The sequence below is a fragment of the Lampetra planeri genome, chromosome 3 (genome assembly GCF_965212315.1).
Source record: "Lampetra planeri chromosome 3, kcLamPlan1.2.h2, whole genome shotgun sequence".
Lineage (NCBI taxonomy): Eukaryota > Metazoa > Chordata > Hyperoartia > Petromyzontiformes > Petromyzontidae > Lampetra > Lampetra planeri.
In genome coordinates this window covers 13,871,603-13,887,467 of record NC_136109.1, presented here as the reverse complement: position 1 = coordinate 13,887,467, position 15,865 = coordinate 13,871,603, and the positions used below count along the sequence as shown (strand labels likewise).

Below are 15,865 nucleotides of genomic sequence, written 5' to 3'. Positions count from 1 at the left end.
CAAATAGACACCTTTTGTAAGGCATCAAGTCTGCAATTAATCACACGTATCTGTCGCAAGACACGCAAATAAGAATGCTCTGTTGCAAATCTACTGCTGAATAAGGCCATCCCTGTGCCATGTTGGCTCAGGTGGTTGTTTAACCCCTGCACAGTATTTGGCTTGGGCGGTTCTTGTGGCTTTGTGGCGGGCACGCCTGTTGGTGGATCGCAAAATTACGTGAACTCGCCAAACCCACTGGGGCTGCGAGGTTGCCATCTCCTGGCTTGCCAGGGTATGCAATGCCACAAAGGATGTATCTCCATTTGTATTCAGTCTATACGGAGATAGAGTTGTTACCATCCTCGCTTGCGTGGGCGTTCTCTGGGTACACGTGTTTCCTCCCGCGTGTATAATCACTCGTGAATTAATTAGGTCCACAGAGCTTGGGCACTTGTTGTTGCTGGTTCTGGCTGCTCTACCAATCTATAAGAATAAGTTTTACCCTGTCTGGCAATAAAACAGTTGTGTTGAAATGTTACAACACCAAACAGAAACCTTCCGCAAGAAATCATGTCTACATTAACCACATTTACCCGTGGCGAACATGCAAACAAAAATACATGCTCTGATGGTATATGTGTAGAGGAGTAGAGGAGAGTGGTGGCGTCGCGTGCGCTGTCCGGTGCTGTGACATCACGGGACGTGGGGTCGCACGCGCCGGGCAGTGCACGTGACGTCTCGCCTCAGAGGGTATTTAAGGGAGACCCCGTGACGTAAGCGGGGTCACTGGAGGAACGGGGATAGTGGAAGGGGTGAAGAGGGAACCCTTATAGTGATACCTGTTAATAAACCCTGGCGGAAGCCCCTAACTCACCTCCGTCTCCGAGTACCTCCGTCTACAACAGCAACAACTACTTAACATATGCATTGTTTTTGAAACGGAATGGTCCACACCAGAGAGAGCTTTCTTGAGAGCCTAGTTTCAAACAATGTTAGACCAGAGGACGCCAAAAAGCGAACAGCACCAAGACAATGCCACTATCAGGACATTGAGAGCTCGGGGTGAGCAGCTACATCATGGGGGGGGACCCCCTTTGGCAGCATCAAAATATAAAAATAGGTTTTATCCTTTCTGGCGTTAAGATGTTAAAACACCAAACAGAAACTTTTTAGTCGAACACTGTTTGAGACGGCTCTAAAGAAAGCTGTCTCTGGTGTGGACCAATCGGTTTTTTCTTGTTAAAATTAATGTTTATAACTTACAGCAAATTGTGAATCATTATATCTGATTACATTTTCGGTGGGGATGGTCGTATACAATGTGGCTCTGTGCGCAGCTGGGCAATCTGTCTTACTTGAGATTCTCACCTGCATTGTAATTTGTAACTAATCAGTTTGTATCATCCATATATTAATAACTACCTTATTGCAATTTTTTACATTTTCACAAGTACATATTTTCAGTCCCTATTGCCTGGGTGCGGGAGAATTGTTCTTCTCCAGGATGGATTTTTTGTATTCATCAGTCTCACCCGTTGATGGATATCACGCTGGATTCCATAACATCATTGTTAACCTCATGTGTCTTTGCGAATATACTTTATCGCACTCATCGTTTGTAACTCAAGGTCAGTACCCTGACACTTTCTCTATAAATAAATACAAGATTGGAGACTCGAATAACACTGTTAGCCAGATTATCTGTGCACCCAGTCACGTTTTCTTCTGCCATTCCCATCTCAAGTTTAGTTGGTTAGTTTTACTCATTAATAAGTTAACAGGAACAAATGAAACAACCCTGGGATAGAAGACTAAACATCAACTTGCACTGTAAATCATCCACAGCCACTCGGCAGCCAACTTGTCATACTGACATTTGTTTTTGAGCTTTGTTTTTAATTATATAACGGTAGCAAATGTGTGGCCCATTACACACAATCACTGTCACGATTGAAAAACACAGGAGAGTTACGTTTTTCACTCTATAAGTCCGTAAACTCATTTTAGTTTTCAACATAACCTCGGGCACTTAACCATAAACTATACGGAAGTTTATCATGCCTAATTTTTTACCAGAGCCTAACCTGCATGATCTAATTGTATATAAAACACTGCTTGGCTGCCCATTGCGATATTTAAATTAATAATTGATTGGGAAGGTTCACAATACCGATTAAGAACCATTTAGTAGTTAACATTAAAATGGCAGAGTTCCTTTCAAAGTGGCCAAATGGCTCAGACCCACTGTAGCATTGTAACCTTAGGGAGCATTCCCTGGAGGCAATGAGACATTTACAATGACCTCCTTATGCAATTGTTAGTGCAGTTATCTTGCTTCGTGGACTCAGATATGGTAGGTTAAACAAAGGTGATGGTAAACCCGATTGGAAGTGAATGCTAGAAATGTAGTTGTTTTAATAAGTCGAGTCTAACTCAGTGCTCTAAAACATGTGATTTACTTTCCTAATACTGGTAAAAGGATCCATATATATGAAAATATTGCTTGCCAAACAGAGCTTTCTACCATCAACAGCAGTAATAGCTGTATAAGCTATCAATGTTTTTTTTACACTTGTATAGAGGACACTATGAAGAAAGATATATATTTTAGAAATTAGTTTGTATGCGTTTATGCTGCTTATCGACTAGACAAGCAGGATATATGTGTCCGTCAGGTAAGTGGGTAATTCTTAAGGAATACATCATGAATGGTTTGAATGTCGATTCTTGTCAGATGATTTGACTCCAACTTTCAGATGATGAGATCCGTACAAAGCAACTGCTCGGATTTAGAATTCAGAGCAGAAGTGGTTTTGGAAAGGTCCAGTCTTACTCAAACCCATACACTAATAATTATTAACAGCTCATCGCGGACCACATTCACAATAGAGGTCAATGTCTAAATTATTGCCACAGTGGAGTAGCGTGATTTACCGCTCCACATTGTTGCCTCTAGTGTGGCTGATGAGCAGAAGCCATTAAACACAAACTATAAATCAGGGATGTTTCCGCTTTTGCATTTATTGGGATTACAAGTAGCCGGAATTTTCACAAAGTCGGACTCCTGTGCAAAACGCTTGCTATACGAGAGGATGACTGATAATGAAAATAAAATTTCCATTGAAATGTAATCACTGAATGATAATGTTATGGACTGTGATAATGGTTCACTGTTGAGTTGTTTTTATAACCAGTTTAACAATTTCAGAGTATTTAATTTTCTTTTAGTGTCTGTTTAAAAATCAGTGTCAGGTCAGGCCAAAAACACAAGCCTGTAGTTCATTATCTTTTAAAGTATTCTTCTGACTTTGAACTAGATTCGATTTGTTTTGTTGATTCTTACATTCGTTTAAACATATTCCAGTTCATATGTATTGTTAAACATGAGGGGAGAGTGAGAGAGGGTGGTGCAGCAATTAGCACACTGCGCAACAAACCCGGCGACCCAAGTTTGATTCCAGCCCATGACCAATAACAGTGGGAAATATTGAACCGGTCCTTGGCCTCCCCTAGGTCGACTCAGCCTCAAATGAGTACCTGGTGCAATGTGTAAACATCACCACTGTGGAGACAAAGGAGGCCGGGCGTGATGCTGACCACCCATCCCCTCGTGTGCCGTGCCGGCCTTCATAGGTGTTCGCTAACAGCATTTTCCGCAACAGTGTGTTAAAGACTGCACTGGGGATTTTTGTCTTTGTCTTATGATGCTGTCACGCTTTAGCGGAGCTGGAGGAGGATGTCGATGACGATGATCTGCCTACGCCACGACCTAATGGAGAGGTTCCGCCCAACAGCAATGGCAGTAAGGACAAAGGTACGATCATGAACTTTGGCATCTCTGCTAGGTGTGCGTGCTATTTGCACACTGCTGTTATTTGGACCTTACACCTTGACAGTGGTCTTCATTAAATGTGTCGTTTGAACCGACATAACTGCAGCATTGGCCTTTATTGATAGATTCTTCGGCAATATTGCAGCAATCACGGTTGCACTTCTTCTTCTGACTTGCGCTTTTCCATTTCACGGCGATGTACAATGCCCCTTTTTTAAAACATCATTGCACTGAACTTGACAACGTTACTGCATTGGACTGACAAACTTCAACAGAGGCAGGTTTTTTAAGTCTTTACCTAAGACACAGCAAGCAAGATGCAATTCTTGTACAATCGAATCCAGTCCATGCACATATCATTTAAGAACCCTTTGTGCAAACTTATAGCCATATTTACAAGGAACAATCCCAAAGAAACATCCCAGGCCATTACCAAATCATCTTAATTGATCTTTGATCTGGTCCTGATAAATATAAATTAATACTCATGGGAACATCTGTCTTTATTAAGTGTGACCATGACATGAGACATTCATAAATGTTATCGGAACCACTGATTGCACACAGATCATCAGCCCGTGCTTGCTGCTGTGATACCACGTCGATCTCGTGTGAGCACTGATAGTACGAGACCACCGTTTGTCGCGGTGTCGTGGTCCCGAACGGACGACAGTGCCGCTTATCTCATGGCCAGCAACAGACGAGACGAGCGAGTGCACACCCTTATGTTACTAATACCATGTATTAGTTTGACTTGCATCCCACTGGGATTTTTGCACACAGCGTTGGTGTACGGTGCTTTTTCTGCAATAATTGGCTGTCTTTTCTTGGATTTTCTGTTTGCACGTAGTTACTTAGTCACTTTAAGATGTTTTATTGTTCATGTTTTTGTTTTTTGTTTGTTGCGGTTGCACCCGATTCAAGAGCCGAATGGCTCACAGGGCTATACCAAATAAATTCAACTGAAATGTGTGAAGGAGTTCCAACCCGGGGTAAGTCTTGAACTTCATCACGTGTTCAGCACAGCGCGTAGCACATCGGGGGGTTACTCCGTTCAGGCGCCGCCCCGAACCATTCTCTCCGCTCCTTTTTTCCCTCTACCACCATCTTTTCTGGAACTTCCCACGACTCTCCACCAATCCCCTTCGTGTCTCCTAACGGTCTCCCAATCGACCCCTCATTTTGCATTTGTCTTTCTTCCCGGGCTTTTTCGAATTACCCTGACGACCAATCTGGATTGAATAGTCCCTCCACCTTCAAATCAGATTGTGCACCCCTAGACGTCGGCTCCCCCTCCTGTGTGATCGCTCCTCGCCAATGAGAGTCGAGCGCACGATTTGAACTCGCAGGCCGTTAGAGCCGGTGAGTATAAGTTTATTTATTTCTCGATAGGGGTCACCTCTCGGCGTCGATGACAGGTGTTATTGAGGCATTAAGTGCAGGGTTGCCCCCACGCCTCGTGATCTGTTGACGGAGCGTTGAACGGCTCAACAACTTGACAGCTATCGCCTCCCCAAGACTGTTACTCTGACAACAACCCTCCTTTTCCACTATTTTGTTTAGGCACAGCCCACTTTACTCTTCATAGAAATGTCATCGTACTTTAATAATAATAATAACATCTATGGGACCTTTTTTCAAGTATCCACCAGTGTGGTCTAACACTGGTGCGACCCATAAAGAAAGCTGTCTGGTATAGACCAATCAGTTTAAAAAACAATGCATATATTATCAGAGCATGTTTGTTTGCATGTTTTGCCACACGTGTGTGTGGTTAATACCGACTTTATGCCTCGCAAAAGGTATCTATTTGGTGTTTGAACATCTTGACACCGGTTTTATTGCCAGAAAGGGTAAAACCTTTGTAGATGTTTTATAAATAAAATAAATGAAGCTCTATTTAATTCCAAAAATCGAATTGGAGCACATTTACACACTTGAGGTTTTTTTTTAGTTTGAATGTTAATGCCTGGAGCTTGGGGAGTTGAGAATGTCACTCAGGATTCGGATGTACGAGTCAATATCTCTTGGGGGGGGGGGGGGGGAAGGTTTTCCATGCGTAATATTCCTTGAGAGCAAGGGCTCCGTATGCAACCGGCTGCAAACCCACTTATATACACATTTATTTTGCAAAGGCAGACATGAAAAATGTAACGGGACCAAAAGGAAAATAGCAAATATGCGCGAAACAAACTCGCAGGTTATTTTGCAACAATGTATGCAGTTGTTAAAAATAACATTGTCAATTATTGAAACGCCTATATGGGCTAATTGCATGAACGAGCCCTCACAAAATATAGTTGAGCCAAATATAATTGTGAAAAGAAATGTACTTTACTGGTATAGGTGTGTTAATAAATAATACATAAGGTATGCAAAAATGTGTGCATACACAAATCTTAATGGATTACAAAAGTGCCAACATGAGGTAATGATCTTGGTTTGAAATAAAGAAAAAGTTGAAAAATTAGGATTACATTTTGTCATTAATAAATGGACCTTTTTCAATTTACTGCTGGACGAAGCCTTGTGGTAATGGGGGTGGTTTGACCATACTTCATCACTTATCAGCGGGGATCATAGAATGAGAAGGAACCAGGACCGGTTCAGATGTCTCTTGACACTGATTTTACCTGTGGGCCGGAAATCAAACTCAGTATCGACCCGAATCACAAGTGAAACATTTTGTAGGAATCGGCTGGACGGTCCAATAGCAATTCCACTTGCGTGTGCCAGACTCCATGGGCCCTTCCTCCTTGCGTGGACAGCACCCTGCACTAAAATCTAAACTAAACTATTTTTTTATTCTTTCAGGTACGCTCCACTGAACTACGTAGCTCTTTTTCAGAAGTGACCTGGCCACAAATGATAGCTCAACAAAGTGGCCGATCATGTAGAAATTTCTAGCAGCAAAATACTCTAAATGCATATTGATTGTAAATGTGGAGGGGAAAAAACCAGAGGACACGGAGAAAAATCCACACAACTGCGGCGAGAACGTGCAAACTCCACTTAGAAATGCTCATAAGTCAGGAATCGCACCCTTTAAAAAACATTTAATCGTTATTTCAGGCTGGGCAATCATGAGAATTGCCCAGCTACCAGCTGGAGTGATCGTTAAGATGTCTGCCAGAATACAATTCTGAATTGACTGCACGATTGATCTCGCGGCTTTTATACACCTCTGTAACCCTGCTGCTGTCCATATCTGTTACACTGGCATACCTTCTGCCTCACCACATACTTTCCACTCTCCACTCTATCACTCGCTACTCGACAATTGTAAAACGCTCGTGTCCCCTTCGATGAGTGGCTGCTGCTTCTCTGTGATGACTTCTGCAAGGTGGAGCTGATCACTCGCAGCCGCTCGCAAGCCCAGGGGTAACACGCTCACCGTTGCCTCCGCACGTTACTAATCCTTTCTTGAGGATTTGCTGAGAAAGCCTTTGGGAGTTCCGCTTGCTACAAAAATTCTACCCAATCCCCTAAGCCCTAATCCTCTCATCTGCTGCACCAGAAGTCTGTGAATAACCTTTCATAAATTTCCTGCGTCACAAATTCCTCATCCAGTAAGTGTAATGAAATGTGTTCATTCCTCTTAGCAGCAATTGTAGACTGTGTAAACTCTTTATTTCATATTTCTTATTTGATATATGTGTGCGAACCTGCCTAACATGCTGTTTGGTGGCCGGCTGGGTTGCACTGTGACAGATCACTCAATTCACAATCGAAAGGTTGAGAATGCAAGTCCTGGTTCAAGAATAGCTCCAACCCATCATCTTTTTGATGTCAATTTAATGGGCTCCACATTGTGTGCAGATGAATAGTGGTTGTTCAATACAGATACGTTCTCTGCCACATAAATGTGAACCTCTGACCTCTGCCTCAAGACTTATCCATGGTTGTTTAAACATGCAACGCTAACTTGGTTTTATCGTGCCGTTATATTTAGTATTTTCTATTTTTTGTATGTCTCGCCCATGTTATTTGGTACATTCGACTGAATGACCTCTCCTTTTGCTCATTAATGGCAGTGCCAAAAGTTTTTTTTTATAATTTCAAGCTGCTTTTAGTCAAAAATAGCTCCACCTGGCAGGTGACAGGTACAGAGGTTTTTTTGTGTCGGTTCTGGTGCGTGTGAGGAAACGTCCCCTAGTGACATCCAGATGCAGTAGCAGCATATTTTTTTCATGTTACTGGCAGATTCAGGGTTGAATGTTTGCCAATAGAGTCGATTCAAATGATGGTATTAGGACACTGTCGATCGCGATAAGTGTCATTAAACACAGCATTTGAGGTTCTGCAATTACCGCTGAGCTTTCGTTAAATTCCTCGAGCATGAAACCGTCTCGTGCATAATTTATTCCTTTTTGCACTTATCTACATTGCAGGATATTGCGAAAGCTGTAGGATTCTACCTTCAAATGCATGTACTAAATAAAAATATGATTGTGATTAAACTTGACTATTCAGCTAGGGACTCTTGGGCTTTGTTTGAAACTTGGCTTTGAAGTGGCCAGGAGGTGGCAGTGAAGCTGTGGATTCTTGAATCTGGAGCTTTGAGTGTTTTATCTCTGCGTATGCGGGTGTGTTCTTGGGGTAATCCAGGTTCTTCCCACGTGTCAATCACTCGTGAATGGTATTGGTCAAACGTCCCGTTTGCAGGATCCTCCTGAAAAAGCCTTGTATATATTTTTCGATTTAAAGCTTTCGTGACTGCAGGGATTCATGTTCTTGGTTCTTTCGGTAAAGTCACGTAGAAGGGAAATAATAAAATAATCAAAATAAAACAAGAAAATTCTCACGACGTTTCGGCCACAACGCAAGCAGCCGTTGAACTTCCTTTGCACCGTACGTAGCCCACCGTGATAGTCGGAGGTGCGGGGCCTTGAGACCCTGTGAGGCTCGCAAGTGTTTTCCAAACGCACCACGGAAAACAAGTGGATTTGCTCTCATTATCATGTTTGCTCAACCACGATTGAAAAAACACGGTGGTGCCACCATGACACCACCGTAGGGTGTCATGGTGGCGAGATGGCAACTGCCTCGCCTAGTATACAGAAGGTTGTTGGAGTTTGCATGTTCTCTCTGTAGTCACGTGAATTCTCTCCAGGTCCTCCGGTATTTCCCTCCACATTTAGAAACACGAGTTTCGAGTATTTGGCTGCGATACATTTCCACATGATAAGCCACTTCGTTGAACTATCATTTGAGGTCATGTCACTTATGAAAAAGAGCTATATAGCGCAATGGGCCTTACCTGCTAGAATAAAAATAGGTTCACAATATGAAGACGTGGCTCAGAAACCTAGAGATATATCCAAATCAAATCATACAGCTGGCAGCAATAAGATCCTGGGGGTCAGATCTCATGTCCCCTGCAAGATATTATTGTTTTATCAATTTTAGCGAGTTGGTGGTTGTTTTTCATAGTTGCCAAACACTACGAAACACAAAGCACTGTATGCATTTGGTTATTTACTTGAAATGTCCTTGATCAGATCTGCGCTGCAAACATCTTTTTTTTATAATTGTGTAATGAAAAGATCCCCATGGTCAATCATGATGGAGCATTGCCTTGTGGTTTTATTCAGCAAGTCTGTTGAAGAGATACCATAAACTATCATGTCCAAACGTAATAGACCTCTGCTTGTCGACAGCGAATCCCATCGTAATTTTATTTTTCATTTCAATATTACTTATGATATAATTGTGGTAAAACTTAGTAAATAACTGTATTTAACCAGAAGGGGTGGAGTGATGTCAATGATGAATGCACTGACATCTTCCAGAATTTCCAGCCACATCAGTGATGAGTAAAATCTGAACCAGTCCTGGGCCACCCGCTCACCAACCTGCACTGATCAGTGGTGAAATATGGACAAACAAAACCCCATTACCAATATGGTGTGACAGGACTTACATCCACCACTGAATTGACAAAGGGCTGGAAACCATCTACTACGAAATTAAACCATGTTTAAGTGTAAACATTTTGAGAAAAAAAGATTAAAACGGTAACCTCAGTACGTTAACTTCTGTTTTAATATTGGACGTTTGACGCTAACTTTATCTCCAACTTGAACAATACTCACCTCCATGTAAAACAAAATTATATTTCTTTCGACATTTTTCAAGCTACACAATCAGCCGTTTGTCATTAACAAAACACTTTGTGTCCTTTCTCTGAGCTGTTTGTTGTTTTGGACAATTTATGTACACCATCGTGTTTTTTGTTTGTTTACCCTGTGTGTGTGTGTGTGCCCGTGCGCATGCAGTGTTCCCACCTCACTTGCCCAAGGGAATGAATGGGCTGGATTTCAAAGGGGAGGCTATCACGTTTAAGGCCACCACTGCTGGAATCCTGTCTACACTTTCACACTGCATCGACCTCATGGTGAAATGCGAGGAGGGCTGGCAGAAGCGTCTGGAGAAGGTGACGCCACCGCACCTGGAGAAATGTTAACAGTTTTTATTATAGACGAAGCGACGTTGCATATTGTGGATTGACACGTGGAAATAAATGTGCACCAACAACACAAATCTCTTGCCTATTATTTTCCGTATCTTTGTGACCACTAATCCTTTTTTTAAATTATGCATTTAGATTTTTCATCACTCATTTCAGGTTGATATACTACTCTTAAGTAGTATTATTAAACACCCTCTGCCATTAATAATTTGATATCATTATGTTCAGGTGTCATTGTCCATTATTTACCAATTCAGTTTTAATGTTCCCAAGAACATTTCAAAAGTAGAAAACATCAATTTAGAAAACTGCCTGCCAGGAGACTTTACAGATGATCTCCGTCGATATCAGCAACTTACATTTATTATTTGTCTCAGTTTGAAAAACATGAAAGGATTGTATTATTTTATGTCTAAGATTCCTCGGGTTTATTTTTATGAATTTGACATCAGACATTGTGCGTTTCTAATGTCTCTCTGTGCCGTTAGGTACGGTTGTGTTTGATCAAAACATTCTTGTCAGTCGTTGTGGCAATAAGCAATGACACCACTATTTACCAACCTTTATAAAGTCATGTGAGCTTTAAAAAAAACTATAATAAGCCATTATCATTAATAACCGCAATATTAAAAAGCATTTTATTTATTTAATGGCTTTGTTCCTAATATTGGCAAATGGCTATGATATGTTTCTATTTAAATATCAGGAGTATTGCAAATCCTGATGCATGAGTGTGGCAAGGGCAGCAGTTTGAGGTATTGGTTCTAAGCTTAATACACAACTATACTTCTACACGTAAAAACAGTTGCTTGAATTCTACTATTTCTTCATCCGAAGCTCCACTTGGCAAAGGAAATATAATGTATAAAATGACTTATACTTATTGAACATGAGCATAACATTGTAGAATCGAATGACTTGTTAAGAATGTATGATTATATCTTGCCTTTGGCATCGAATGAAAATGCCTATGATCAGCTATCGGTGCATTTATGAAATGGCGGTATGATTAGTTCCTGCATCAGCCCCACATGGGATGGGAAAAAAACTATCACCTTGTGCACAGAAGTGTGACGATCTTTTTGAATAACTTCAGGTGTTTAACTCAGAACTGTTTTACTCGTGCTCGTCTGTAGTCTGATCGAAATAAGATCATTCACAATATTTATCAATGAAATTTTGCCTGTCAAACGTGTTGCAATTATATCTCCACAAGTGGGTGCCACCTTTTGACTATATCCTGCTATGTAACAATCCGTGTAGCGCCTTTACACATCGCTCGATCTCCTCGGTGTAGACATCCTCTCGCATGCGTTTCATTCCTTGGCTGAGGCTCCATTATTGTGCTTGACCACCATCCCTGTTTACGAGTAAATGTGAAAGAAATACATTTTGTGGTGGAGTTTGCAGTCGTGCTATAACTGTGCCGCTGCTTTAGGCAGTGATGTTGTCTGTAACCTTGCGCTTATTTTCGGTGACATCAGGAGCAGGACAGAAGGAGGCGCTTGGAGGACGCTTACAGATACGCGATGGACAAGCTGACGGCAAAGGCTTACATGGCAGGCCCGGATTTTGAGGTATGTGAAAGGTTTTCTAGCTCCTTTGCTTTTGTGTAAATCCAATAATACACCTTGAATACATTTCCATGCTGTACGTTAAATTAGTAGGTTGCTTTTATCACTCCATTCAACCTCTGGGTTTGGCCTCTTTCTGCCACATGATCCAAGCGTTGGCAACAGTGATGGCAACCAAGTTGGTGCTTTTATGACAATATGTTCTGCTTTGCCGTAAGACTTACCGTGACACTGTACCAAATATAATCTCTTGATGTCCTTTGCTTAAAATACCATCTGGTTGACAGTTATTTCTCATTCATTTGTTTGAACAAGTCTGATATTCACAAGTGCTGGTTTCAAACTTTTCTCGTGTGACATGAGAGCCAATGACTCTAAGGTGGTTACAGCCGGTGGAATTCACGTTATTCAGGTGAAATGTCACGATTTATAGTGCACAACCTCAAATGTCAGCTCTGAACAACAAAGCCTATGTCAGGTGAACAAATATCTTAGCAATTGTTCTATGCGAGCGTCTTGTGTTTGTGTGTATTGAACATAAGTACATATGGTTAATGCAGACTTCATTCCTTGCAAAAGGTATCTGTGTGATGTTTGGACATTTTCACACCTGTTGTGTTGCCAAAAAGAGAAACCTATTCTTATTTGTTATACTTTGATACTGGCAACAAGCTCCCATGATATAGCTGCTCACCTCGAGCTATAAATGTTCTGCGAGGTGCATTGCCTTTGTGCTGTTCGTCCTTTGGCTTTCACTGGTCTGACACTGGTGAGACTAGGCCATCAAGAAGGCTCTCCCTCGTGTAGGCCAATCAGTTTCAAAGACAATGCATATACTCTTTGGTTCTTTCGGTAAAGTCACGTATGTAGAAATAAAATTTAAATAAATCACAAATAAAATTCAAATAAATCACGACGTTTCGAACGCAACACAAGTGCTCATCATCAGGTGAAAATGGGGCAAAACACATAGCGAGGGACCACACAGAGGGACATCACACACAGAGCACACAGAGAACGGCAAACTGCATGGAGGCAAATACAGCAAGAAGATGGGAGACGCGAACTCAACAAACCTTAGAAACATAATGCGATGCAAACCAGTCGGCCAACAACACAGACACTAACCTGGTTGACCACGTATTTCAAAAGACTGCTACATTTTGTGTTCATCTTCTGGGCTGAACATACCAATGTAAACAGAGGACAAGGACTCGTGAACAGACACGAGGTACAAGGTAGCAGAGATACATACACAGAGAAGACGCACAGGGAAAGGTGTTTTGGGCAGCACAGAGGGACAACCAGAGCAACACCACACCAAGAGATGTACACACATGGAGAGGCACACACAGAAAGACGCACAGAGGGATAACGTACAGGAACGTATATAGGCTGTAGAGGTGGGGGAAGGGAAGGGGCGGAGAGAAGGACCAATGCAGGCAACAAATCGTGGGAAACAATGGGGAAACGAAAACGGAGAGACCAACCACGGTAAACGAAAACGAAGCAAAATTACAACAAGCAGAGATACATACACAGAGAAGACAACACAGGGAAAGATGTTTTGGACAGAATTGTAAGGTCAACCTACCCGTAGAGGTGGATGAATGCATATATTATTAGAACATGTTTGTTTGCATGATTTGCCACATGTAGGTTTGGTTAATGCAGACTTGATGCCTTGTGAAAGGCATCTGTGTGGTGTTTGAACATCTTAACACCAGTTTTATTGCCACAAAGGGTAAAACCTATTCTTAGTTTTCATGTGTGTTTGTGTGTTCGCAGCTTTGTGGTATGGTGGTGCACCTGATGGCTTTTCATGATATTGACTTCATGTTGGACTTAAATTAATTGTCATGAATGTCCCTTTAATAATGTAATTAAAGTTCAACGAATTGCCTGCCTTAAAAAAATGTTACTAATTGGCAGGTAAGATTATATAATTCTACCCTTTGTGGAACTGGTTCTTCAGTATTCAGCCCTAGGCGTTATATACATCATTTATATTTTAATATTTCTAGCTAATTGTTGCACCTGAAAGATTCTCATAAACTACTCTCAATAATACTGCATTGAGAGACGGAAAAAGGATAGTCCCCGAGTTACGATGGTCCGACTTACGATATTTCGATCTTACGATGGCGATACGACAAAATTGTTACTTTTTAATTTCGCGGTGCAGGCAAACGCAGCAGCGTACGAGGTGCGATGCTGTACGTTGGGACGCTGCCGGGATGTACACATGTTAAAAGTTTTTTTTTTATAGCAGATAGGATTGTTTCCTCAAAAAACTTTCTATTAAATTGCAGTTCATATAGGTATGCTAAGAATTTACCTTGGGTTTTTTTACTTGACATTTTACTGTGCAATACAGTATTTCAATTAATAAATACATACAGTATATAGTTTATACAGTACAGTACTGTAAATTGCTCTGTTTTGCTAAATGATCACCATTCTTTAAGACTCCTGGGTAGGCTAGGCCATCTTCGACTTACGATATTTTTGACTTACGATGGGGTCGTCGTAACGCATCTCCATCGTAAGTAGAGGACTACCTGTACAGCAAAACCTCTGTTGTCCGGCATCCATGGAGAATGGAGAATGCTGGATAATCAAATATTCCGGTTATCCGAGAGTTATACTTATGGTTCACCAATATTTTCCAAGTACATAACACTTTTCAAGAAATAAACTAAGGCTACGGTTTAACTATGATATAATAAATAATTTACTATTTTACAGAGCTACTCACTGGTCAGTTGTAGAGCATTCTAAGTTGATTGTAGAGAAGCAGTGGGACAGTTTAGAAGACAGTATACACTACCTTACTGTATGTTTAGAATACAGTATACACAGCCTTCCACTAGCGCCACCACTTGGTAGCGTCCTGAAGCTTCTGTAAACAACAGGTCGTCTATGAGAAGCACACAGCAAGATGCCGGATGGCTGTCAACAATGTCCAGATACATGAAGGAAGATTTGTATTGTCGTCTATGACAGATGCTGGTTAATTAAGCATTCCGGATCATGAAGTGACGGTGAGAAAAGACACCACTAGAAGAGATGATGGTCGATGGTCAGACATCGTAACAGAGTGGCAGCTAAAGAATGGAAAGCGTCCGAGACGGTATCCACCGAGGAGATGGAGCGATGAATTCAGTTTATGAATTCAGGGTGCCTTAGTGGCAAGATTTTAACTACCTCGCTTGGTATAAAGGAGGTCGTGGGTTTGATTCCGACCCTGACACCTGTCTATTGTGGCCGAAACGTCGTGAGAATTATTTTATTATGTTTTATTTTATTATTTTATTATTTCCCTTCTACGTGATTTTACCTAAAGAACCAAGAAGATGTATATTAGGAGTTTGCATGTTCTCCGTGTGGTCGCGTAGAGTTTTCTCCGAGTTCCCTGGGTTTTCCCACCACGTTTTTGGTTGCTATAAATTTCCACGCGATAAGCCACTTGGTTCAGCTATCATTTGTGGTCAGGTCGCTTCCGAAAAAGAGCTATATAGCTCGGTGGGCCATACCTGGTAAAATAAAGATAGTTTATAAATAGTTTATGTGCTGGTACTAGGTGAATTATTTCATCACACGATTGTGAGCAGTGGCATCCACTTTGGGGAGGTCTTTATCCAGTAGTGGATTGACGATGGCTGATGATGATTATGTACATCCGTTGAGAAGGATTGGGGGATTGGTGACCTCTTGGTTCCGTTGCCCCCCCCCCCTTCCCGGTCACCAGCCTATGCTGACCAGCGTGGTTGAAGTCAGAATCAGAATATTAGTTTATCCTGGAGAAGTCGGATGAGCTATGAAGCTCTTTTTCACATGTCCAGTCTGGATGGGTCGGTAAGTCACAACAACAGTCAATACAAGAAAACGATAGCAGTGCAAAGTGTAGGAAAGGTAAACAAATCACGTAAATAAATAAAATACATAAATTATTTAAGTTTCAACTGTGTAAGTACTCCAATTCCCAAGCTTGCACGAGGCAGC

General features: G+C 41.5%; 1 protein-coding gene across 4 annotated transcripts in view; it reads left to right on the top strand.

Annotated features, from left to right (window-relative positions):
* Window positions 1-15,865, top strand: part of LOC144738358 (ceramide transfer protein-like) — a 97,791-nt gene that overhangs the window by 49,087 nt on the left and 32,839 nt on the right. For all 4 annotated transcript variants that reach the window (XM_078621413.1, XM_078621420.1, XM_078621409.1 and 1 more), the window contains 3 exons: window positions 3,704-3,796; window positions 10,093-10,250; window positions 11,771-11,863. In XM_078621413.1, the coding sequence (XP_078477539.1) occupies window positions 3,704-3,796; window positions 10,093-10,250; window positions 11,771-11,863 (344 nt within the window). The remainder of the gene's footprint in view (window positions 1-3,703; window positions 3,797-10,092; window positions 10,251-11,770; window positions 11,864-15,865) is intronic.